Consider the following 24,226-nt stretch of genomic DNA (forward strand, 5'->3'; position numbering starts at 1 on the left):
GTGTGTGTGTGTGTGTGTGTGTGTGTGTGTGTGTGTGTGTGTGTGTGTGTGTGTGTGTGTGTGTGTGTGTGTGTGTGTGTGTGTGTGTGTGTGTGTGGGGGGAACACTCTTCAGCTGTGGTCACACTTACCATTTGAACTGATTGATTTATTTGCAGGATTTTTTAGCCGCGTCCTTAGTTTCTGATTTCTGTTCAGTCTTTTTTTAAAAATTCAGGTTTGAGTCCCATGGCATTTAAACCTGTGGTCGTATCTCCGGGCACTAATCGATTTATTTTCTGGTGATTTAAACCATTTTTGGCATCTACACGGCTGACATTGACTCATTTCCTTGTTGTTTGAGGAACAGGCTGTTCTTAAACATTTTGATATATTTTTTTAATAAAGTAAGTGATCCATTGATAAATCGTGTTTAGAAGGTGCTGCCTGGGGTCATAATGATTGCTGGAAACCATGGGGTTTCCCCCTGATAAGTGATGAAAACAAATGAGGATGCAGGGGAAGCTTCTTAGCTACTTTGTGGGCGATGCTCTTGACTCACGGACCACCCTCGCCGCCCACACTGCGCCCACGGGTCTTACTCTGCTCAGGCGGCTCCTTCATGGGCCTCGTGTGGGAGAGAACGGGGTAGGTGTTTGTAATGCAGAACGCACTGATGAAGTGATTCAGGGGTAAACATTTTAAGAAAGAATGTATAAAAGAAATGTAAAGGTAGAACAGCAGGTGGCCCCAGCCACTCAAAATCCTTATTGGCACAAATTAAAACGACAGCAGTGTTCACATCCACAAAACCCCATTGAATTGAATCGATTTTAGAAGTGAGGTGTTTTGAAATGCTCTTGCCAGTCAGTCAGGGAGGGGGGAACTGCCCTGCTTTGCAGCCTGCATAAATCGATTTCACCCTTACGCTGCGTAAGACCCACAAAATCGAAATGATGCTTCAATGTGGTTCTTATTGCCAGTGTGACTGCAGCCGCCGCCACCGGCCAGAAAGAAGCGCCCGGGAGAGATCAGGTTCAAAACGGGATGAAGTGTGTTTTGAGCAAACGATGATTGGTTTGTTTGTTTATTTATTTTTGTAAAAATGTGGGCCTAGGGGGGGTGCTCAGAGCCCCGGAGGAGCCGAGAGGACCACACGTTACACAGCCTGGTTCACAGTAACAATAAAACACAACGATGAGTGGTAAAATATATAAAGTAGAACATAGAATCAATGTAATAAAAAACATGAACTTCCCACCCACCCACCCCAAACTCGGTGCTTGAAGACCTTAAATCCAGAATTCTATCTCTTCCGTCCTCCTGGTGGAACAGGCGCCTCTCCTTCATTCTGGACACCCTATAAATGGACCACCCTGGATTTAGCCTCGCTGGATCCAACGCCATTTCACTTCCAAGACATTTTATTAGGGCCTGCCTAGAAAAACTGTGAAACATTATTACACAAAAGGCTTTGGGGTTTTATTTTCAGGGGAACCTCTGGACTTCCATGTGGATGGACGAGAGCGGGTTGGTTCTCACGCCGAAGGCCAGGAAGGCTGAAGAGGGCTTTGGCGGAAAAGAAGCAGGGCGGGCGGGCGAGTGGGTTGGACGTCGTTCGCCATGGCTGATCTGAAACCAATTCACAACATGATGGTGGTACACACCACAACAGCGACCGCCCGGAGGAAGTCGATCTGTCTAGATTTCATTCTGTTCTTTCAGGTCGTCCACCATGCCTTCGTAGTCTACCGAACGCGGGGACATCCCCAGGTACTGCTTGAGGAATTCGCTGAACCTCTTCTGGTTGTGCCATTTGCGAGCAGATTTCCGGACGCCGATGAAACCTCCGAATCGCTTCTGGAGCTCCTGCACGCCCGGATCTGCCCGCTGCTCACCGTAACCGAAAGGGCTACCCCCCAGGAAGTCCCCAAGCAGGTCTGGGCTTCCATGGCTGGTGTCTTCTTCTGCCTCTGGTTGACGGATTAGACCCCTTGCCTTGGACACCTGATTTCCCTCTTCCGCCTTGCTGAGATCCACCACTCGGGTCAGGTCGCCAAAGCGCCTGAGGCTCTTTTTCCCTCTTCGCAGGTTGCCATCCCATAATTCCAAGGCAGGGCTGGCTTCTTCCTCCCAGCTCTCAAAGCCAAGGGGCAAGGAAGCCTTCCTGCCGCTGGTCGCTTTGCTGCACAGACCCCAGGTGGCCCTGGACGACAGCTTTCCCTCACACTCCATGACGCAGATCTGGGAAGGAGGATAGAACAGTCGTTAAGGGGGAAAAAACTTGCATTCCCAAAAGCGAAAGCAACATTCATCATCTTTCTCCTGATGGAATTTATTTTATTTTATTTATTTGTTAAATTTATATCCCGGCCATTTAGACCACATCTACTCTGGGAGGCTTACAATAGGAATATCATAAAACAATTAAAAACAACAATTTAAATCAGTAATATTAGTATCATTCAAGATGGAAAAAGTATAGACAGATAATTAACCTAGAAAAGTAAAAATCAAGTATTTTTGCAAGGAAGAAATGTTCGCCACCGTGCATTTCTTTCCATCTCTAAAGAGGGTCCCTTTACTCACTATTTCAAAGTCAGTAAAGGGACCCTCAGTAATAACTCGGTAATGTTTCAGAATCCAGAGATAGTACAAAGCAATGGCGTACCACCGTCAGGCATTGAAATAATTACTCGTGGGGAACAGAGCTTCCAGAATCTCTTCTGGCCACTCTTCCCCCCCCCCCAACCCATAAGGAAGGGAGGGCCTCATCCTGCCCCCTCCATCATCTCCTTCCCAAAAGCATTTAAATGCTGATACACCACGATGAATCAGCTTTACGGATACTGGGAAGGAGAACCTAAGGAAGCAACTTCGGCTCAGCAAAAACCCATCTGAGCATCACAAAGCATTGTGTTCAAAGGGCATAATCTGGAGAAATTTTGCTTGTTCAAAAGAGAGGAGAAATACCTGCAAATAAAGAAGTTCCTCTTTCAATCATAACAAAACTCCTATGCTGAAAAAAAAACAAAGCAGGTCTACTCCTCATGTGCCCCCAAAAATCCACCTCACAACAGAATCTCTAGAACAATTTTCTTCTCTTTTATTTTTCTTTTTGTAGGAATTTTAGACAGTGGAAAGTGAAAGAGGTTCGATCCGGCCATGGTGACCCATGCCTTATTTCTGTCCCGGCTAGACTACTGCAAAACGTCCTACTGGGGGCTGCCCTATGGAAAGTATCAGTCAGGACTCATAAGTGGGTCTGAAATGCAGCAGCCGGGTTGATCCCTGGGGCTGGGATGGCTGGGATCACCCCTTGGTCACAGCAGCTCCCCGGCTTCCGATCCGTTTCCAGGCAGAGTTCTAACCTTGAAAGCCCTCAATGGTTTGGGTCCAAGCTGTCTCAAGGGCCGCGTCTCCCTTGATGTGCCATTGTGGGTGTGAAGATCACCAGGGGAGGAGGCCTTCCTCTCGGTTTCAGCCCCCCCATATAAAATTCAGACAGACAAAGAGGTATCTGACACACTCTCCCTAGATGTCGAGCTGGATAAACGCATTGGGAAAGCAGCCACCATGTTCTCTAGACTCACAAAGAGAGTATGGCTTAATAAGAAGTTGACGGCATACACCAAAATCCAGGTCTATAGAGCCTGTATCCTGAGCACACTCCTGTACGGCAGTGAGTCCTGGACTCTTTGTGCCCGGCAGGAGAGGAAGATGAACATGTTCCGTATGTGTTGTCCCTGATGCATTTTTGGTATCACCTGGCAGGACAAAGTCCCAAAGAGAGCAGTCCTAGATTGAGCTGGAATTTTTAGCATGCATACATTCCTGAAACAGCGCCGTCTACGTTGGCTTGGGCATGTTGCGAGAATGGCTGACGGTCAGATTAAATGCTAGAGGTCAGGTTCTCGACAACTTTGTTGTTGTTACATGCTGTCACATCACCTCCAGCTTACTGCAACCCTATGAATAAGTCATCTCCAAAATGTCCAGATTGAACACCAGGTATTTCTTGCTCAATATAAGGCGACCAGAACTGTATACAACACTCCAGGTGCAGCCTGGCCAGCATTTTGCACAATCTCCCCCTCCCCACCACCCACCACCCCTCTTTGGGGATGCAAGAAACAAGCGCTGACCCAGGTCACATCGAGGCGGCTGGGGGCCAACAGGCTGGCTAGGCCTTGAGTTGCTGACCACAGGGAAGTGCCTCCTTCAGGAGATCCCAGATCAAAGACGTCCTTGCGCCTTACGACTCTCTCAGGCTGAGGCCAGAGCAGGAGACCTGCCCAGCCCTCGCCTGCCATCCCTTCCTCCCCTCTTCCTTCTTCAGCTCATTTGTCAGAAGCAGGCACTTGGGGAGAGCCGGTGACTTCTCTCAGAATGGAATTCCCAAGAGGAGGCCATTAAGAGCCAAGCGCCATGAACTCCTCGGTTCTGTTTTGTGTGTGTGTGTGTTTTCCCCTGTGCTCAGCTGGCTCAGCCTTCCACTTTGCCATCACGCTGGTATTTCGAGAGGCCATTGCTTCATACGGTCAGCAGCTGGATTAGCTGCCTTTAAATTCTGCACAAAAGGGTGGATATGCATGGGCGCACGCACGCACTCTCTCTCACACGCACACACACTAAAGCATCTTGCAGTGACCCTGGGGTCCCCTTTTCTCTTTCTTAGGTTTTTTCCACCAAGGTAGTGATAACAACCAGAACAGAGCCGAAAGACAAATCGGCAAAGGTTTGTTTAACGAGGAAAGACAAAAACGGGCAAGCTCAGCAAGGAGAGGTAAGGCCACAAATGCATATAATTCATGCCTTTATCATCCTCTCAGGCTCCAGCCAGCAAGATAATTTTAACAGCAGGTCAAAAGCAGCGTAAGACTTATCCTCTTAGCATGAATAAACACGTGCTGTCAAGTCAGTTCTGATTTAGGATGACCGTTTTTCAGGATTTTCCAGGCAGAGACGTGGTTTCCCGTCCCCTTCTCCTGGGGTGCCCTGAGACTGTGCAGCTTGCCCAAAGCCACATAGGCCGGCTCTACTCAACTCACGGGAAGCACAGAGGGGGAATCGAACCCTCAACCTCGGTCTCCACGGCTAGATATCTCAACCACTGAGCTATCCAGTCAGTTGATAACAACCATATGCCATCAAGTCAGTTCTGGACTTCGGGTGACCGTTTTTTTCAGGATTTTCCAGGTAGAGAACCCTCAGAAGTGGTTTCCCATCTCTTCCCTCTAGGGGGCGTCCTGGGACTGTTGTGCAGCTAGCCCAAGGCCACCCAGGCTGGCTCTTCTTTCTGGAGACAGGAGGGGGGGAGGATTCAAACTCCCAATCTCTGACTCACTGAGCTGTCCAGCCAGCCATTTAGCATTAAATCATCTTTAAAATGACTCGTAAAGGAAAATATAGGCAGTAGGTCAGCCGAGAAAGATTTCACCCTCCAATATCTTCGGCCAGGGCAAAACTACCTTGGAATGTCTAAGGTTCCTTGTTGCTCTGTAGCCAGACCTCTCCATGTTTCACAAATGGATATTTTGTGTATTACAATAAATACGAGTCAAATGTACGAAAAGGGAAAGAATATGGTAACGTGTTCTGTATGGAGGACTTGGAACAGCGTCCAGTGTGGCTGAGGAGGTCGATTCGAGAGTGACCATCCCTTCCACACTGAAGACATAAAACAATCTATCCCCTGTCCAGCTGCCTGGTTTTGCTGGTTTCGGCACTGCCTCTTGGCCTCGGCCTGCTGTACAAGTGTCTCTTCAAATTGGGAGGGGCCATGATGCACCGCCCGCCTCCAGGCTGAATGCTCAGAGGTCAAGGTTTCCCATCTGTTGAGGTCCATTCCTAAGGCCTTCACATCCCACTTGCAGATCTCCTTGTATCACAGCTGTAGTCTCCCCCCCAGGGCACTTCCCTGCACTCATTCTCCATACAGGAGAGCCTTTGGAATCCGACCATCAGCCATTCTCACAACATGCTCGAGCCAATGTAGACGTCGCTGTTTCAGTAATGTATACATGCTAAAAATTCCAGCTCTTTCTAAGACTACTCTGTTTGGAACTTTGTCCTGCCAGGTGATACCAAAAATCCGTCGGAGGCAGCGCATATGGAAGGTGTTCAGCTTCCTCTCCTGCCATGCACGAAGGGTCCAGGACTCACTGCAGTACAGGAGTGTGCTCAGGATACAGGCTCTATAGACCTGGATTTTGGTGTACGCCGTCAACTTCTTGTTAAGCCATACTCTCTTTGCGAGTCTAGAGAACATGGTAGCTGCTTTCCCAATGCGTTTATCCAGCTCGACATCTGGCGGTTCTGGCATGCTACGCACCATTCCTAGAGGATGGTTACCTGGACCACTGAACCAGAAAGACACCTGGTGTTTCTCCCCCCCCCCCCCTTGCACGGCTATCACATCACGCCACTGGTCAGAGCGCTGTCGGACAGCTTGAGGACGATCTCTTTCTGCAGTGCCCTTGGAGGTAGGGAGTCAAGGTGGAGCCCATTACAGGGGGAATGTGTCACAGCCCCGAAATAAGGTGGATGTGCGGCACGGCACGGAACAGTGCGGTTCTCCTAATGAATCTTAATGACCTGTTCACTGCATTTTTTAATTGTGCATCATAGGTCTTGCCAGCGGCAGGCAGAGCCTGCCTGGCTGACTAAAGCTGGTTTCGTTCATTCATTCATTCGTTCATTCATTCATTCATTCATTCCTGTTTCCAAACTCTCCAGCCGTGACCACAGGAGGTGGGAAAACCAGCCGTCCAAGGTCACAGCTGTTCAGACGGCATTGGTCTTTGGAGAGAGAAAGCCAAGGCTCCTTAAGAACGCAAGAGGGAGCGCTAATGAACTACAAAAGAGATCTCCAGGGTCACAGCGGATAATTAAAAGGCTATCTGTTCTATGGCAGGTGTTAACAAAAAGAAGAAAGAGAGAAAAATATGCATGGAGTTAAAGGAATCGAAAATAAAACTGTCAGCGCTGGAATGCCTGTAAAACCATCGATTGTGCTCGTGGTGTAGAGACCCCGGGGCCTTTTCGGGTTGCCATGCCTTTCAAAAGAAAAGAGAGAAAAGATATTGTAGAGGCCGCTGAGATGTGGGGATGCGGAACGTACAAGTGGGTCCTAGATCGAGAGCGGCCATTGGTCAGTGGGCGGCTCAGAAGTTGAAAATATAAATAAAACAAATAAATAGACGAAATCGAGATGGAACTCTCTCTCTGGAGGCAAAAATGTTGAGACTGAGGCTGTCCTACTTTGGGCACGTCGCGAGATGGCAATATTCTCTGGGAAAGACCATAACGCTGGCAAAAGTAGAAGGCAGCAGGAAAAGAGGAAGACCCAGTGAGCGATGGATTAACTCCATAACAGAAGCCACAGGCTTGAGTTCTGCAAGAGCTGAGCAGAGCAGCTGAGGACGGGGCATTTCGGAGATCACTCATTCACGGGGTTCGCCATCCGTCGGAGGTGAATTCACAGCACAGAATAACCACAAAGAGGAACTGAGGTCGAGAGGGGCTTCCTCATTAGGAAACATTCGGATGTTTTGGGCTTTTCAGCTTAGAGAAAAGATGGAAAACCAGGAGGGTTTCCACTTGAATAAAGGGAGGCCCAGTATGGTTAAAAAATGGAAGTGGTTCTGCTCGCTGTCCTTGAAAGGAGGAAAGCTGACCCTTGAATTCATGCTCCGTTCTGGACACCCTGACCAGGGGTGGCAAGTGAGGTGGCCAAACGGGGGGGGGGGGGGCGGTGTTGAAAAGACAAGACCGGGCCAGGGCTCGCGACACGAACACAGCCGGACTGAGGAAAGCAGCCGAACATTTGCAGCGAACATTCAGGCGAACATTCGCAGCGATGAAATCAGCGACCGGTTTCGCCAGCCGACGGGATCCTGCCAGGGGGTTTCTGACGGTGGAGCAAGGGGCGCTCAAAAGTCAAGACAGAAAAGTAAACCAACATGCACGCCCCCCCGCCCCCCCCCCCCCCGCAATCAGAAGAACGCTCAGATCCACAGCTGGGCCACATCTTTTTCTGGGGAGCAAATGAGACCATACAAACTTGAGCAAACTTTGGAGCTTTCTAGAATGTTTTCCTCAGAAACAGGGAGGAGAGGAGGAAAGGTCCCGAAACTGGAGCCAGTGCTCAAGCCCGTTCTCAAGATGGGGACCCGAGTGAGAGAATGAGCTGTGGGCAGGCCTCGAATCGCCCCTCAGCACCGCAAGCAGGAGAAGGCACACACGCCCCCCCCCGTTTCGGAAGGGGGGGATGGAACTCCACCGCCCTCCTAATTTGATACAGGGGGTGAAACTGATGTGAGGCCACAGACTCAGGAAAGACTCATGGCCTTGGCAGTTTAAAAAGGAAAACAGATCAAGGCAGGATCAGAACCTGGAAATGTTGGGGTTTTTTTTTGGACTACAGCTCCCAAGCTCCCCCAGCTAGCCTTTGCAATCCAAAGGGAAAAGAAAAGAAAAAGGGAGAGCTTCTAAATTCTGTTCATGGAGGAGAAGTCTACTAGATGTTTTCATCATGATAGAGCCTCCCTAGTCAGGAGTATTGCACCTTAGAGTATCAACTGCTGGAACACGAGGGAGGTCTAACTGCCCCCCTAAGGCTCTTCCCCTGGACTTCCAATGATGCCTAGATTTTCTGCTTAAGGAGGGGCTGGAGGAGAGCTGAACTACAACTCCCAGAATCCTTCTACCAGCACTGACAGTATCTGGGGGGGGGCATTGTAATTCTGACTCCAGAAGCAGAGGTGCGCCGGTCATGGAATCAGGGGAATCTGCCAGCAAGAACGGACGCAATCCGGCCTCCACCCAGCCGGCCTCCGTTCTCCCAGCGGCTCGGGTCAAGAGGTGGCCTCGATGGTTAGAAGCTGAACCTGCAGCCATGATGATGATGTGTCCTTATGGCTTCCCTTCTCTGAGAAGCAGGGCAGCCCTTGGAACCCCTTGCCCAAAGGGGCAGGAGGGAGCAGGAAAAGGGGAGGGACAAATCCATGGCCCAAGGGGTCCCTGCATGTCCCAAGAGGAAGAGAGAGTGGTGCCGTTCTGGCCCATCCCGAGAGCGGAAGTCTGAGCTGTCTGGTTCTCTTATTTTCCGCCTGATCTGTATTATCTCTCACTTGAGCAGTCTTTCCACGCACGCTGGAGAGGTTCATCTTCCCATGGCAAAGGTCTGTCGAGCTTCGGATTGCTACTTTACTCATGAGTAGAGATGGGCACGAACCTCTGATTCATTGGTTCATCCTTGAGACGAGCAGGTGTTTGGTGCTTCCCAGCCCTGCCTCCTCTGGCAGGTGCCCACTCAGAGACACTGCCCGAAGGAGGCGGGGTCGGGAAGCCAGGGCACTGCCTCTGAGTGGGCGCCTGCCAGAGGAGGCGGGGCTGGGAAGCACCGAACACCTGCTCTTCTCAAGGACGAATTGGGACGAACCGCAGAATTGGCAGTTCGTGCCCAACTCTACTAATGAACAGGGTTTATGCTGTTTTCTCGTGAGTAAGTATACCTATTTACCCACAAGCAAGGAGGCAGCAGTGTGAAGGGAAACTGTTGGGGCGGGGGCCCCCAGAGACAGAAAGGAGGTAACTCCTCTCCCCACTTTTCCCTTAACTGGGGCTCTGCTTCCTTGTGGGGCAGGGCACGGAGGAGGCAGGGCCAGGAAGCCAGGGCACTGCCTCTGAGTGGGCGCCTGCCAGAGGAGGCGGGGCTGGGAAGCACTGAACACCTGCTGTATGAAGTCAAGTGCCATGTCGAAAGTACACTACCCAACATGGTAGTTGAAATTGTGTTGCATTTGTTATGGATTTTTTTTTTTTAAAAAAGATCAACATAGAAGAGAGGGTTACTCCATCCTCCCTTTTAATGTCACAACCCTCCTAATACGTCACTGGGTGATCACCTCAGGTAATACTGCTGACAGCTCCATTTGGATGCAGAATGATCATCTGCACAGGCGACGCAACGGGAGACTTAGGAACACATCAAATCATACCAAAACGCCAGAAGCTTCTAGCGCTGTGCCAGAAAGATGCATAGCCGCTCTTCAGAGGGCAGGATGGGTGGATCTAAGCACAGAAACATGTGGACGCCGTAATTTGGTCTGAACCAAATGGTACCCACAGCAAGCCAAACAGTTCTCTCTATACCTGTCTGGACAGCCCTTATTAGCTTATTTCCTAGAAGAAGAATAGAATCATGAAGTTGGACGGGGCCTCTAAGGCCATCAAGTCCAACCCCCCCTGCTCAAGGCAAGAATCCAAATCAAAGCACATCTGATTGATGGTTGTCTACATTTCTGTTGGAGGCCTCCAGTGTTGGAGCACTCCACACCTCTCGAGGTCATGGGTTCCATTGTTGTGCTGCTCTAACAGTTAGGAAGTTTTTCCTGATATTCAGATGTTAAGTTGGCTTCCTGTCGCTTGAGCCCATTTCTACGTGTCCTGCTCTCTAGTGTTTGGACAGCCTGCCTGGAAGGAAGACTGAAGGCGAGTCAACATAATTTTAAGAACATTGAGAAAACCAGCAAGGCATTTTCACCAGAAATGCAAAAAGTTCCTTTTTCTGGACCACTGCTCTCTAGGTTGGCCATGATGGTTGGAGTATCCCAAGATTTGTTGTTCTAAAAAAAGAAAAATGGAGCAATTTCTTCCACCTTTGGCTCACACACGTAAAGCCCTGCTTGGATGCACATCCCGCCACATCTCCAAGAGGTTGCCCCCCCCGCCCCCCCGCTCCACCGGCCAACCATAACCTCCTGCCAGCTGAACAGGCTGGGGGGGGGGGAAGGGGAGACAAGCCCTCTTGGATTACTCACGAGGAGGCTGAAGTCATCCTGGCGGCCATGCAAGTGTCTGTGGCAGCTGAGGCAGTCCTTCCGGCAGTCCCCGAGCGCGTAGGCGAGCAAGCCGAAGGAAAACATGCAGCACATCAGGATCCTCATGGTGTCCAACGGCTAAAAAGGAAACAGGACAAAGGGTCACTTCTGCAGGGTGCCGGGCGCTCCGAAGGCAGCACACAATGCAAAGCTGAACTCTCTAGCAAGGAAAGCCATTTTTTCTTCTTTAAGGGGCCTTTTGTTGTACCAATTCTTACTAACATCACTCAGAGTTTGGTTAAAGTTGCAAGCTTATGCACCTGTCCTAGGGAGAAAAATTTGGATTTCCGGTAGATTATTTATTTATGTTATTTGATTAGGTGTTTATACCGCCAACTAGTGGCAAGGCTACTACTCTGGTCTGTGGGAAAAAATCAAAATGACATAGTACCGTAGAACCCCTGTATCCACGGGGGAATTGATTCCAAGCCCCTGCGCAGATGCTGAAAAGCGCAGAAAATAGCAAGCACTTTTTAAATAGTGAGTGCTGCACATAGTCTCCGTCTCCCTCTAGTGGCCAGTTCTGTTAAGTTCATCTTTAGAAATATGGATTTTTTAAAAATATTTTCAGACTACTGTATGGATAAGTGAATCAGCAGATTTCTGATTCCGTGGATAGCAGGGCCCTACTGGATAAACATATAATAAAGCAATAATCGAATTGAAAGGAGAGTACAAAAAACTGTCATCTCTAAAAAGAAAATACTGTAATAGCAAAAAAGGAAAACAGTAATCATAAAACACTAGGATACAAAACACACCTATAGATGGTGGCCTGACCATGACAGAGATGTGGGAGTCCGAAGAGTATTTCCAGAGCTTGGCAAAAGAGCTGTTTTTTGGAAGACTGCTGCCAGAATCCTCCGGCCAACCTGGGTCAGTCTTGCAAAAACAACAATCAAAGGTGTCTTCTACCCCTCCTGTTGACAGGTCTTAGAATATATATCTTAATTGTATTTTAATTGTGTGTGTTTTTACTGTATTTTAATTGTTGTAAGCCACCCAGAGACCTTTGGGTAGTGTGGGTGGCATATAAGTTAAATAGAATAAAATAAATGTCTTTCTGCTTGCCGTGTTGAGCACACCCATGACCTCGCCATGGGGGGGGTGCAATCCTTTCCTCCTTTTCAAAGGGTCGCTCTCTCCCTGACCAAACCAGGTCTTGGGTCCTAGGGGTGAGTGGGGACCTCGTCGTTCATGAGTTGTGTGGATTGACACAGTCTTTTATCACTGCTGGTGGCAGCTGTGTTGCTGGTAGAAGTCGCTAGGTGAAGAAGCTGGGCAATCTGCCACTGCCGGATTTAACGTCTTTTTGTTAGAAGAGAGGGCACGGTTTCTTGTTTAAAAAGGGTCAAACTAACGCGAGAGTTTCCTGACCCCCGAGCAATTTATAAACTACCCTTTTGTGAGACAGAACAAAATTCTAAATAGAATCGCAAAAATTGCTGGAATGAGAACAGCTTCTCACAGCTGTTTAAGGAAGTGGACTTCACATTAAAATAGAGCAGGACCCCCTTAGCTGCGGAATCAGTATCCACGGATTTGCTTATTCACAGTTTGAAAATATTAAAAACCATTAGAAGAACAACACTAGAAATACATATTTCTAAAAGCGACGTTACCAGAATAGGCCACTAGAGTGAGCCAAAGACCAAGCCATGTACAGCGTTCTCTATTAAAATAGTGTTTGCTATAATCCACGTTTTTCGGCATCCACAGGGGTGAGCGGGGCTGGCAACCAATTCCCTGCAGGTATTGGGGTCCTACTGCACAGCAGTTACTCCTAAAGTGCCACAACATTTCTGTCTTCTTTATTTTCTATTTGCCAGATAGGCTAGCCCAGACAAACAAGGAGACCTCTTCCAAATCTAATCAGGGTAGATATGCACAAAGTCTGTAAAAAGAAAAAAAATCTCTCTTTTTTTTGGACTACATCTTTTAGAATTTTTGCCTCCCAGGATTGTAGTCCGAAAAGTAACTTTTTCCAAAATCTGTACTAGAAGTCTTCTAGAGAAGGAGGGAATCGGGAACAGATCCTGGAGTCGATGTGATGATGGAGTGAGAAGCATTTGTCCAGGCTGCGTGGCTTTTGGGAGAGATTCAGTGGGAAAACAGCCAGCCAAGCATTCAACGGGGCTCAGAAAAAAGTCATCCATGCAGGCATGGGGATTCTGGGCCTTGTAGTCCGAAAGAGTAACTGTTTTGTGCCGTGAGCCGTCCCGAGAGCTCAGTAGTGAGAACTCTTGATTTAGTGGCAAGCAGAGAGAGTGAACTCGGGTTTGGCTGGCCGCTGCTGGAAACAGGGTACGTCCTGGGGCTGGTTGCACGTGGGGTTTGCCCCAAAAGAGAGTGGCCGGCACATGGTCTCCAGAGAAGCCATCCTCTTAAAAAGGCCCTCTTGGCTTCTGTGTCGCCCCCCGGGTGCCCCCTTTCTCCACACCTAAGCCTTTCCCCTCTGGGTTGGCAACTGGGCAAAGAACACCTTTTTTTCCCCAAGAGCCTGAATTTGGCCCTACCTGGCCGGATAGGTTGGGCGTTTGGAGGCCCCCCCCGCTCGCCCAGTGCCTCCCAGAAGAAGAAGAAGAGCCAACCTCTGTAGCTCTGGGCGAGCGGCATAAACCCAGACCCAACGAAGGGCACGGGAAACCACGTCTGAGTGCCCTCTGCCCAGAAAACCCAGGAAAAGGGTGTTACATAACAGCACTGATGTTACCTGTCTGTCATGGGTTTGGAGGGAAAGTTCCATCCTATGGGGAGTGGAAGGCGGGACATCAGGAGGAGGGGCTGTACTGTATAAATATGTGATGCCTGTGTGGTGAAGGGAGATGCTGAGACAGACTGTGAGACACTGGGTTGGGACGAAGCAGCAGCTGGGGAAGAAGAAGCTGTTGTGGGAGTCTGGGTGTCTGACAGGGTACTACTGTGTGTCAGAGTACCAACCTGAAAGGTTCAGGTGTCTGTGGGTTAGCCAGAACTGATGGGTTCAGGGTCTGTGCTTTAAGTTAAAGGTTCTAGGTGAACCAAACTGTATGCTTGTGTGTGTGAGAATAAGCCACGTTACTTTATTTTATTCACCTGATTGCTTATTTTTCCCTGTGTGTATTTAAAATAAACTTTATTCTTTTTGTTGTTTAAAAATCCATCCCTGGTCTGTGTGACTTATTATAGGGAATGGTTGGTGGCAGCTTAGTGTAACTGTGTGACATATCCCAGTAGGTCTGGGTTTGTCACATTGATTGGTGTCCAGCGTGTGGGATACGACTGGTCCAGTTGTCCAGCGGTCCAGCAAAGCCTTGGCAGGTGTGCCCAGAGCAAGGGGGGTCTAGTCAGGGACAGTTTGAGGCGCGTAGGTAATCTTCTAGGTGTACCTCACGGGGAGGTGCGCTAGTAGAAGAACGTGCCAACTGGGGAGACTTAGATTAAGGTGCTCTGAGGCAGCCTAGTTTTGGCGGGAAAACGCTGAGGCAAAACTGCGTAGCAACAGCGAGCTAGCTTGCCAGCTGAGAGGCCCAGCAGAGGGGGGTAGGCTCTGACTCGATACTGTTGCAAGTAGTGCTGAAGAACAGCAGCAGTCTCTAGGGAGAGCTGGGTTCTGAGGCAAGAAGGAAAAAAAGTGGTCGTTTTATTTTGAGGCTTGACTTTTTAAAGCAGCCTGTTCTGAGGGGGGGTATGCCCTTGACTCGAAGCCAAGTAGCAGACATGAGTGAAGTGAAAGACCCCCAGATTGACCAAGGTTCTGAGGATGAATTTGGCTCAGTGCAAGGTGACAGCACAGGAGAGCAGAACCCAGAACTTAGAAAATTGATCCTAGCCCAACAGCATGAACTGAGGGTGAGGGAAATGGAGGAAAGATTAGAGAGAGAGAAAATGGCATTTGAATTAGAGCGAGAGAGAGAGAGAATGGAGAGGGAAGAAAGAATGGAGAGAGAGAAAATTGCTCTGGAAAAAGAAAGGATGGCGTATGAGTTAAGAAAACTGGAAATGATGAACCAGAACAATAATAATAATAGGGATTCTGAGGGAGGCCAACTGTCTAAGGCTGACCTGAAGAAATTCCCTGTGTACCACAAGGGAGATTGTCCTGAGGTGTTCTTTTCCTTAGTGGAAAGAGCGTTTGTGGACTTCTCAGTGAGGGAAACTGAGAAGATGACCATCATGCGGTCTTTAATCAGTGGTAGCCTGGCTGAGGTTTATGCCGAGATGCCTGAGGAATTGTTGAAAGATTTTGCAGAGTTTAAAAAACTGGTGTTTGCAAGACATGGGATAAATGCAGAGCAGCTGAGACAAAGATTCAGGTCCCTTACCAAGAAGCCAGAACAGACTTTTACCCAAGTGGGGGCCCAATTGGTGAGGCTGCTTGAGAAATGGCTATCGCAGGAGGGAATAGAGACCCATGAGCAGCTTAAAGACTTGATAGCCCTGGAACAGTTCTATTCAGTCCTGCAGGGGGAATTGAAATTCCAGGTGAGGGAAAGGAAACCGAAATCTGTGGCAGCAGCCGCAGAGATCGCAGATTTTATCTCCCAAATAAGAAAGCCCTTGGGTGAGGGGAAATCTGTAGGTAAACCCAAAGAAACCTACAGCAAGTACTCTCAGGGACCAGGGAAAAGCAAGCAAGGGGGAGGGGCCCATGGTGAAGGGAAGCCCTCAGACATGAAACCAAGACCTCAGATTTTGGAGGGAAAACCAAAACAAGATGAGAGAGAATCAAAATATACCAGAAAATGCTATTTCTGTCAGGGAAAGGGTCATCTAATCTCAGAGTGTGAGAAATTAAAGCAGCTAAAAGGAATGGTGCCTCAGAATTCTAGTGGGACCAAGCCAAAAGCTGTGTTCTGTGTCCAGAGAGAGCAAGGCTCAGTGTCACTGAGGGAGCCGGTTGCCATGACTACTCAGTCTGGAACAGCTACCTATGCTGATCAGGCTGAGGAAAATGGTCCTCTTGTGGAGGTAAAACGCTGCTTGCTGATAAAAACAGATTCTCAGTTGTTTGAGACAGCAGGGGTGGACGTAGGAGTACTTGACCGTCAGTATAGGGGGCTGCGGGACACTTGTTCCCAGATAACCCTGTGCCATCCAGATATTATTCCTAGGGAGTTTATAATCCCAAATGAGAGCATAAAGGTAGCAGGGATTGAGGGGCAGATAATCTCTCTGCCAGTAGCAGAGGTACCTGTCAACTTTCAAGGCTGGAGGGGAGATTGGCGGATAGCGATTTCATCGACTCTGCCAGCAGCCGTGCTCGTGGGAAATGACCTGGCTGAACATGTGAAACGGGTGCTAGTGATTACACGCTCACAAGCCACCACAGGGACAGTTCAGGGGGGTAATGATGAGCCAGAGACGGAAGCAGGTGGGGGAAGTTCAGAAGCTGTGGTGGAAACCTTAACCACAGACAGCAGATTTGGACAGGAGCAAAAGGCAGACGCCACTCTCCAAAAGTGTTTTGAACAGGTGACTGACGCCCAGCTAACACCTGAAACCCCAGTGAGATTTCTGGAGAAAAAGGGGATTTTATATAGAGAAACCCTGAGGAATATCTCAAAAGGGGGAGATGGGATCAGAAGTCAGCTGGTGGTACCTGAAAAGTATCGCCCCATGATCTTACAAAGGGGGCACTCTGACATGTTTGCTGCACGCTTAGGGGTGAAAGGGCCCCTTGATTTGATCAAACAAATTTGGGAGCAGGTCACCCAGGATGACCCACAAGACGTTGTGACATACATAGACACCTTGATGAATGACCTAAGGAGAAATCTAGAGCTGGCAGCAGAAAACCTGCAAGCTCAGAAGGTCAGACAGAAAACATGGTATGACCACAAAGCTAGAGAGAGGCGCTTTGACCCAGGGGAGGAAGTGCTTTGGCTTAGGCCCTGCAGAGAGAATAAACTGCAGCTCAAATGGGCAGGACCATATAGGGTCATTTCCAAGATGTCAGACCTGAATTACCTAATAGAGCAGGAGGAGAACCAAGCAAGGAGGGTGGTTCATGTGAATGCCCTAAAACCCTACTACAGAGGGGAACAGAGGGTTTTATTCGCGATAAAAGCAGCTGAGAGTGAGGAAGCTGAATTACCCTTCTGGGAGGGTAGAGGGGAAGTAAAATACAACCCAGAGGAGGTAAAGATCAGTCCTGCACTCACCCAAGACCAGCAGCAAGAACTAAAAATGCTGCTTAGCAAATATCAACAGGTGTTTTCCAACAAGCCGGGGATAGTGAAGGGAGTGATGCATCGGATCCACACAGGGGATGCACCCCCGCAGGCAGTATCCCCATACCGAGTAACGGGACCCTATAGGGACAAGGTGCGGAAGGAGCTGGACGAGATGCTGAGGGAGAACATAATCGTCCCCTCTTCTAGTCCTTGGTCCTCTCCGATAGTCCTCGTGGACAAGCCTGATGGGAGCATTAGGTTTTGTGTCGATTACAGGAAATTAAACCGTGTAACCACTCCTGATGCCTACCCAATGCCCAGGCTAGACAACCTGATTGAAACCATAGGGGGTTGTCGGTTCATCTCATCATTGGACCTGGTAAAGGGATATTGGCAATTAAGAATTGATCCCAGGGATCAAGAAAAAACTGCCTTTTGCAGCCCTTTTGGTCTCTATGAGTTTCGAGTCCTGAGCTTTGGTCTCAGAAATGCACCAGCCACATTCCAAAGGCTGATGGACCAGACCTTGGCAGGGCTCAGTGACTTTACAGTGGCCTACATTGACGACATAGGGATCTTCAGTAATACCTGGGAAGATCACCTGATACACCTGGAGTTAGTGCTGCAGAGGTTAAGTGCAGCAGGGCTAACAGTAAAGGCCAGCAAGTGTCAGCTGGGTAGCCCAGAAATAAAATACTTGGGTCACATGGTAGGGGGAGGAATGATAAAACCCCTAGAGGCCAAAATAGAAGCTGTTCGTGATTGGCCTAGACCCAACACCAAGAAAAAAGTCAAATCATTTCTTGGGTTGGTGGGCTACTACAGAAAGTTCATCCCGAGGTTTAGCGAGATTGCGGCTCCGCTGACCGATCTGACGAGGAAGAAGGCTGATGACCGCATCCCGTGGACCAGCGACTGTGAGGCGGCGTTCCAGAGGTTGAAGGAGGTGTTGATCAACTATCCTGTCCTGCGTGCTCCAGACTTCGACCGGGAGTTCATCATCTACACCGATGCGTCTAACACCGGGGTAGGAGCAGTTCTGTGCCAAGAGGATGAGAATGGTGACCAGCATCCAGTGTCCTACCTGAGTAGGAAACTTCAAAAAGGTGAGAGACATTTGGCAACCGTGGAGAAGGAGTGTTTGGCCATAGTCTACGCGATCCAGAAGGCCAAGCCTTACATCTGGGGAAGACATTTTATTCTGTGTACTGACCATTCACCATTGCAATGGTTAAAGACAATGAAAACCCACAATAGCAAACTTATGAGGTGGGCTTTAAACTTACAGGACTATGACTTTGAAGTGAAGGTGGTCAGAGGGTCAGTGAACTGTGTTGCTGACGCCTTATCAAGAAGACCTGAAGACTGAAGACGGCGAAAGAACATGGACTATATGTATATAATGAAAACAAAAAGTTAAAATGTACCTGGTTTTGAATTTGGTTGGTATTAATAAAGGTAAATTGATGTACTGTATATGGTAAAATGTTTAAATGCATATTGGCTATGGTTAACTTGGAATGTAAGTATATGTAAGTATAATATGGTAGGTATAATTGTTGTTGTGTGTTTGATACAGGTTGTTTTTTGGTGAAAAGCACCTTAGCTTTCCCCCTACAAAACAACTTATAAAGAGGGGAGGTGTTACATAACAGCACTGATGTTACCTGTCTGTCATGGGTTTGGAGGGAAAGTTCCATCCTATGGGGAGTGGAAGGCGGGACATCAGGAGGAGGGGCTGTACTGTATAAATATGTGATGCCTGTGTGGTGAAGGGAGATGCTGAGACAGACTGTGAGACACTGGGTTGGGACGAAGCAGCAGCTGGGGAAGAAGAAGCTGTTGTGGGAGTCTGGGTGTCTGACAGGGTACTACTGTGTGTCAGAGTACCAACCTGAAAGGTTCAGGTGTCTGTGGGTTAGCCAGAACTGATGGGTTCAGGGTCTGTGCTTTAAGTTAAAGGTTCTAGGTGAACCAAACTGTATGCTTGTGTGTGTGAGAATAAGCCACGTTACTTTATTTTATTCACCTGATTGCTTATTTTTCCCTGTGTGTATTTAAAATAAACTTTATTCTTTTTGTTGTTTAAAAATCCATCCCTGGTCTGTGTGACTTATTATAGGGAATGGTTGGTGGCAGCTTAGTGTAACTGTGTGACATATCCCAGTAGGTCTGGGTTTGTCACAAAGGGTTGCCGTAACTCAGACTGGACCGGACAGTGTGCAATGAGTATTATCCGGTTTGGCCCAGTGGCTTGCCATCAGCGAACCCCAAGTGAAACCCAATGATGTGTAGACAAAAGGGGTCATAAACGTGGTGGATTCAGCAGGTCGAAGAGGGATCGGAGTCCTCACTGACCAAGCCGGTTAGAAAAGCTGTCCGGCACTGACCCATCCTTGCTCCCCTGAATTCAAAGACAGCCCTGACTCTCTGCTCCTCCTCTCTAGAGTCTGTCGAAGTCTGTTGCTGGAAGCAGTTACGTCTGCCCGTTTGCTGTCAATCCGTCAGCAAAGAAAACAGCTTTTATTCTTTCGACAACTCCTGTCTCAGAGTGTGTTATTGAGACTGTTAAGTGCCAAATTCATGAGAGGAATGGGTGGTGGACTAATCCGGGCAACTAGAAGCCGTTCTGCTCTACGAATTTCCCTGCATTTCTGCTGTGCGGCCGGAGGAATTAATTCACAATTAATGCAACACGATTTTCACCTGCGTCACGAAGAGGCGAATGGGTGACATGTCAGTGTTGCATGTGAAGACATCAGGTTGCATGGGATGCGAGTAGAAAATAAAATCAACCTCCCTTTGTGGCAAAACAACAACAACGAAAAAGCCACACAGGTTTGGTCATTTGTGCGACAGGCCGAGAAGAAGTGTGGCTACTCATTAAATAAATCTAGGAGAATTCTGTTGCCCTGCCTTGAGCCCACTCACAGCAGACGTGATCTGAGGCTCCCACGCTCTCCCTCGTTTGAGAAAACTCCTGATTTCTCTTTCACCGCATGCAGAGAAAGAGAGCTGCCATCCAGCTTCACGGCCTGCTGAATGATGGGCCACAGAATTCGGCTTCCTGGCTGGAGGGAGGTTCGTGGAGTGATGCACACCGTCTCACTACCTCACACCGGCCAAGAGACCAGGGCCAGAGAGCTCCGTGCAAAGCCGACACAACACGAAAAAGCTATTTCTCCCTCGACGCACCCAAGTCGGTTTGTGTGACAAATGCTTGAAATGATTCTGGTTCCCAGGGATTTTTTAAAATTACTTTTTGCCACTGAGAGACTTTGGCACCACTGAGGAAGCCCACGTCTCCCTGCACATAAGGAGACTCCGTTCATTTGTTCCAAACTCACCACTACCACAAAAAAAATGTTCTCTTATCGTTCCACAGAGGAAACGATCCCATTCTGCACAATTTAGGGTGTGATCAGGCAGAGAAATAACTTAAGTAATACTGGTACAAATGAATTTCCTGGGATCACGCGTCGCACAGGAGATGGCGCACCAGCCCGACGCTTCCCAATGCTCAAGCTGAACCTTTGTGGTCCATCGGCCGAGCTACTCCTCTGAAGAGCCTGGATGGAGCAATTCTTATAGGTAGGGTTGAGTCCCTTTAAGAGAGACGGTGGCCCAGAAAAGTGACCATTTCCCGTGTAATCAGACCGGATCCTTTGTCAAGGTCTGATCCCACCCTCCATGCCCTTTCGGGTGAACTCTGCACAGGACGGGGGGGGGGGGTGTCATACTGTGCCGGAATTGAAATATTCCTGCACAGCTTCCTGTTTCTTCCATAAAAGAAATGCTGATCACACTTCGGAAGAATCCTGCATGGGGAAAAAACATCTCACGGGGAGACCTCGTGATTCAGTTGGAATCCTGTCTGGTTTCTCTCCAAGAGGAAAGGGCTGACACCAGGTAGACTGTTCTGCACCACAGAGGTGGGACGTGTTGGTAATGGGTAACCCGGTAATGAATCACTCCGCCCTGGGAAGTGGCTTGCCAAGGGCCATCGTAGATTTTCAGTAGCCAGCCATGAAAAGCTAGAGAGCTGTTATGGTTCCATTCAGGGAGACGTTCTTCACGGTTCGGAGATACTTGCAAATGACAGAAGACCAGCCAGAAAAACTAAGGAAGCTCATTTGCAAACAGTGGGAATTGCAAACAAACAAACAAATGATAAACAAAACCAAAAAACAATTCCTGAAGACAGCTCTTGCAATCAGACATTTTCAGCAGGTTAATCATTCCCCTTTCTAATGACGGGTTACCTATAACATGTCGTTTTGACCTAAAAGGAGAGGTGCCCATTTGTAACATGTTCCGATACTTAGAATCCTTTTTGCTCTCAGGGCTCTTGGTCAGCAGGATCAAGAGCAGAACTTGGAAATGTTCACATTTTAGGTTAGAAGAACCTGGTCCTCCCCGTTTCCAGGGGAGGCTGGGAAATGAGATACTTTCTCCAGCCGTGGCAAAAAAGGGTGGCAGAGACCACCTTTTCCCTGCAGGAGAAAATCAGGTCTGAGCTTGCAGAACCCTAAATGATCATCAGCAGAAGAGGTTAGTCTTCGATTCATTTAGAGGTTCAGGGGTTGGACCGCCATCGGTATCAGCCTTCCTCAGGTGTTAAACCAATAAATCCACGTCGGGTTTATTGATTGATAGCGAGATAGGGGTGCGCTTAAGCCTGAGCTGATGCACACACAGGCGCGCGGGCAAAGAAGCATCCATGCAGAGAGCGGGTCAAACATTTTCACAGCTGTGGCCTCCCCCTGCCCCCCCCGGACATCGCCTCACATTCATTCACCCCACTCCACATCTGGTTGCAGAGTTTTGAAGTTTTGGTTCGGCTGCAGAAGTGCAGAGGTTTACAGAACAGGTAACGACTTCACGTTCCCCAGAGTAGACCACCACGTTCTCATTCATCGGCACCTGATGCGTTCGACAACATTAATAGTAGAAAGCATAAAAACCATGTTTTCTTTACTTACCGTTGTAAACGGAGCAAACCAACAGAACATGCCTGATTTCATCCTCAGACCTCAACAGACTCTAGGGTGGGTGGGGGGAAAAGGCCCTGGGCAGAGAGGCGGGTCTCTCTTTGAATTCAGAGGCAGGGAAGGGAGGATTGGTTTGTGCTGGATAGATTGACAGTCCCTCCAGTTTCGCTCTGCTTGCAACTCAAGCAAGGCCCCTCCCAGCCACCCTTTCTCCTGGCAGCATGCGAGGTTGTAAAAACTCCGACACACATACACGGCACCCCCCTGAGGAACGGAGACATCCTCTGCCCGCTCAAAGTCAGAAGTGTTCCCACTCCCATGCTGCTTCCCTTCTGGATCCGGCTTCAAAGCTGGACCGGTGAGTTGTTTGTTCTCATTCATTCCCTCTCTTTCCCCATCATTCTCTCTCTCTCACACACACAGAAGGAGGCTGGATGTCCTGCAAGGGAAACACAGGTTGGATCCTGACACACACACACACACACACTCCTTTTAGCCTCTGAGAAGGTGGTCAAGCAAGGCTGGGCTGGCAGGAAGTGGAGGGAGCCCCAGCCCTCAGGCCAGGGTGGTGCCCGGATAGCCCTGGGGGGACCCGCGTCCACACCTGGGCAACACCTTTCAAACAACCCAAAGTGTTCATGCAAACAAACAAACCCCTACCTAAAGGGTTTCATTTAAAGCGAAATAACTGGTTCTCACATAAAATAAAAAGCAGACAAAGAAGGAGGGTCGAACTTTGAAAAACACCCAGAACTTGGTTGGCTGAAGTGGAGTCGTAAAGTCAGAGCAAGAACACCCTCGGAGTCTGCGGGGATTTGGTGAGTCCATAGAGAGGCAAGTGCCTTGGTTCAATGGGACTCCTCTAGGGTATGTGTGTGTGTGTGTGTGTGTGTGTGTGTAAGGGGAAGGCAAACTGAGCTTTTCGCTCAACCTATCGGCTGCCAGACCGTTCCCAGCATATGTGACCTGAAAACCCACCACCATCTTCCCCTTTAAAAAAGGGTTGTGCGTCAGGGGGCTTTCTGAAGCCCCCCAAGACCACGCCAGCACCCTACGTGTTAAAGCCTAACTTCCTTCTTTCCTTCCTTTATTTCAAAAGAGAACAAATTGAAAGGAAAGGAAAGGTCACTCTGCTGTTAGAATAATGTTGTTGTTGTTGTTGTTGTTATATACCATCAATCACATCACCTCCGACTTAGGGTGACCCTAAGAATGAGCGCTGTCACCAACATGTCCTCTCCTCAGCAGCCCTGATCAGCTCTTGTAAACTCCAGCCTGGGGCTTCCTTTAGGGATGCAGTCCATCTCGTGTTATTGGGTCTTCCTCTTTTCCTGCTGCCTCCTGCCTTTCCCAGCCTGAGGGTCTTTTCCAGACAATCCTGAATTCTCATCATGTGCCCAAAGCAGGACAGACTCAAAAGTTTCAACCTTTTTGCCTCTAGAGAGGATTCCGGCTTGATTTGCTCTAGGACCCACTTGTTGGTCTTTCTGGTTAGAATAATAGAATCACAGAATGATGGAGCTGGAAGGGACCTTGAAGGTCATCAGGCCGAACCCCTTACTGAAACATAGAAATCAGCTATAGTGCTCGTGACAGATATAGCGACCCAACCTCTCTCTAAAGATCTCCAGCGAAGGGGAGCCCGCCTCCCTCATTGCACTGTCCGATATGCCGATGCTGGTGTTATTACATTTATTTATTTATTGGCTTGTTTGTTTTATTTATAGGTCGCCTTTCTCCGGACGAGGCGATCCAAAGAGGCTCCCAATACTGAAAAGAATAGAATTAAAAACATAAGCGGTTAGACATTAAAAGAACATTAAACTACATGCTAATTAAAATACAACTGAATAATTAAATGCAAGTAAATGCTAAAAACGATCCGAATTTTTAAAAAGCATTCGGGGATTTTAGACAGGAACGCCATCTTTCCCTTGAATCTCAAAACGGGTTTATCCGCCGGGACTCTGAATTTCTGATTCTGCAAATCTGCTCTAAAATATTGTTTTGTTTATCCATTTGCTAGTCCTCGACACTTTTGCTTATTGCCATATCTTCCCATGTCAAGGGAAATTGTGATATCCGTAGCTTTATTTTTTTATTGCTCCCTCTTTAAATATTTTCACATTTGCCAAAAATTAGGACTTCCAGCAATTGCTTTTTCAATGGCTTGGATTTAAACTCATAACCATTTAATGATGATGATTAAGAGCCGT

At 48.5% G+C, this 24,226-nt stretch overlaps 1 protein-coding gene across 2 annotated transcripts in view; it reads right to left on the minus strand.

The window, feature by feature from the left end:
* Window positions 1-1,052: 1,052 nt before the first annotated feature.
* PNOC (prepronociceptin) overlaps window positions 1,053-24,226 on the minus strand; it is a 47,288-nt gene continuing 24,114 nt past the window's right edge. The window contains exons 1-3 of one of the 2 annotated variants that reach the window (XM_078381368.1): window positions 22,002-22,043; window positions 10,805-10,942; window positions 1,385-2,222 (exon numbers count right to left, since the gene is read on the minus strand). In XM_078381368.1, the coding sequence (XP_078237494.1) occupies window positions 1,680-2,222; window positions 10,805-10,942; window positions 22,002-22,043 (723 nt within the window). In that variant the 3' untranslated portion in view covers window positions 1,385-1,679. Of the gene's footprint in view, window positions 2,223-10,804; window positions 10,943-22,001; window positions 22,044-24,226 lie in introns of those variants that run through there. The other variant, XM_020812606.3, reaches the window with a different exon arrangement.

The sequence above is a fragment of the Pogona vitticeps genome, chromosome 1, assembly GCF_051106095.1.
Source record: "Pogona vitticeps strain Pit_001003342236 chromosome 1, PviZW2.1, whole genome shotgun sequence".
In the NCBI taxonomy this organism is placed as follows: Eukaryota; Metazoa; Chordata; class Lepidosauria; order Squamata; family Agamidae; genus Pogona; species Pogona vitticeps.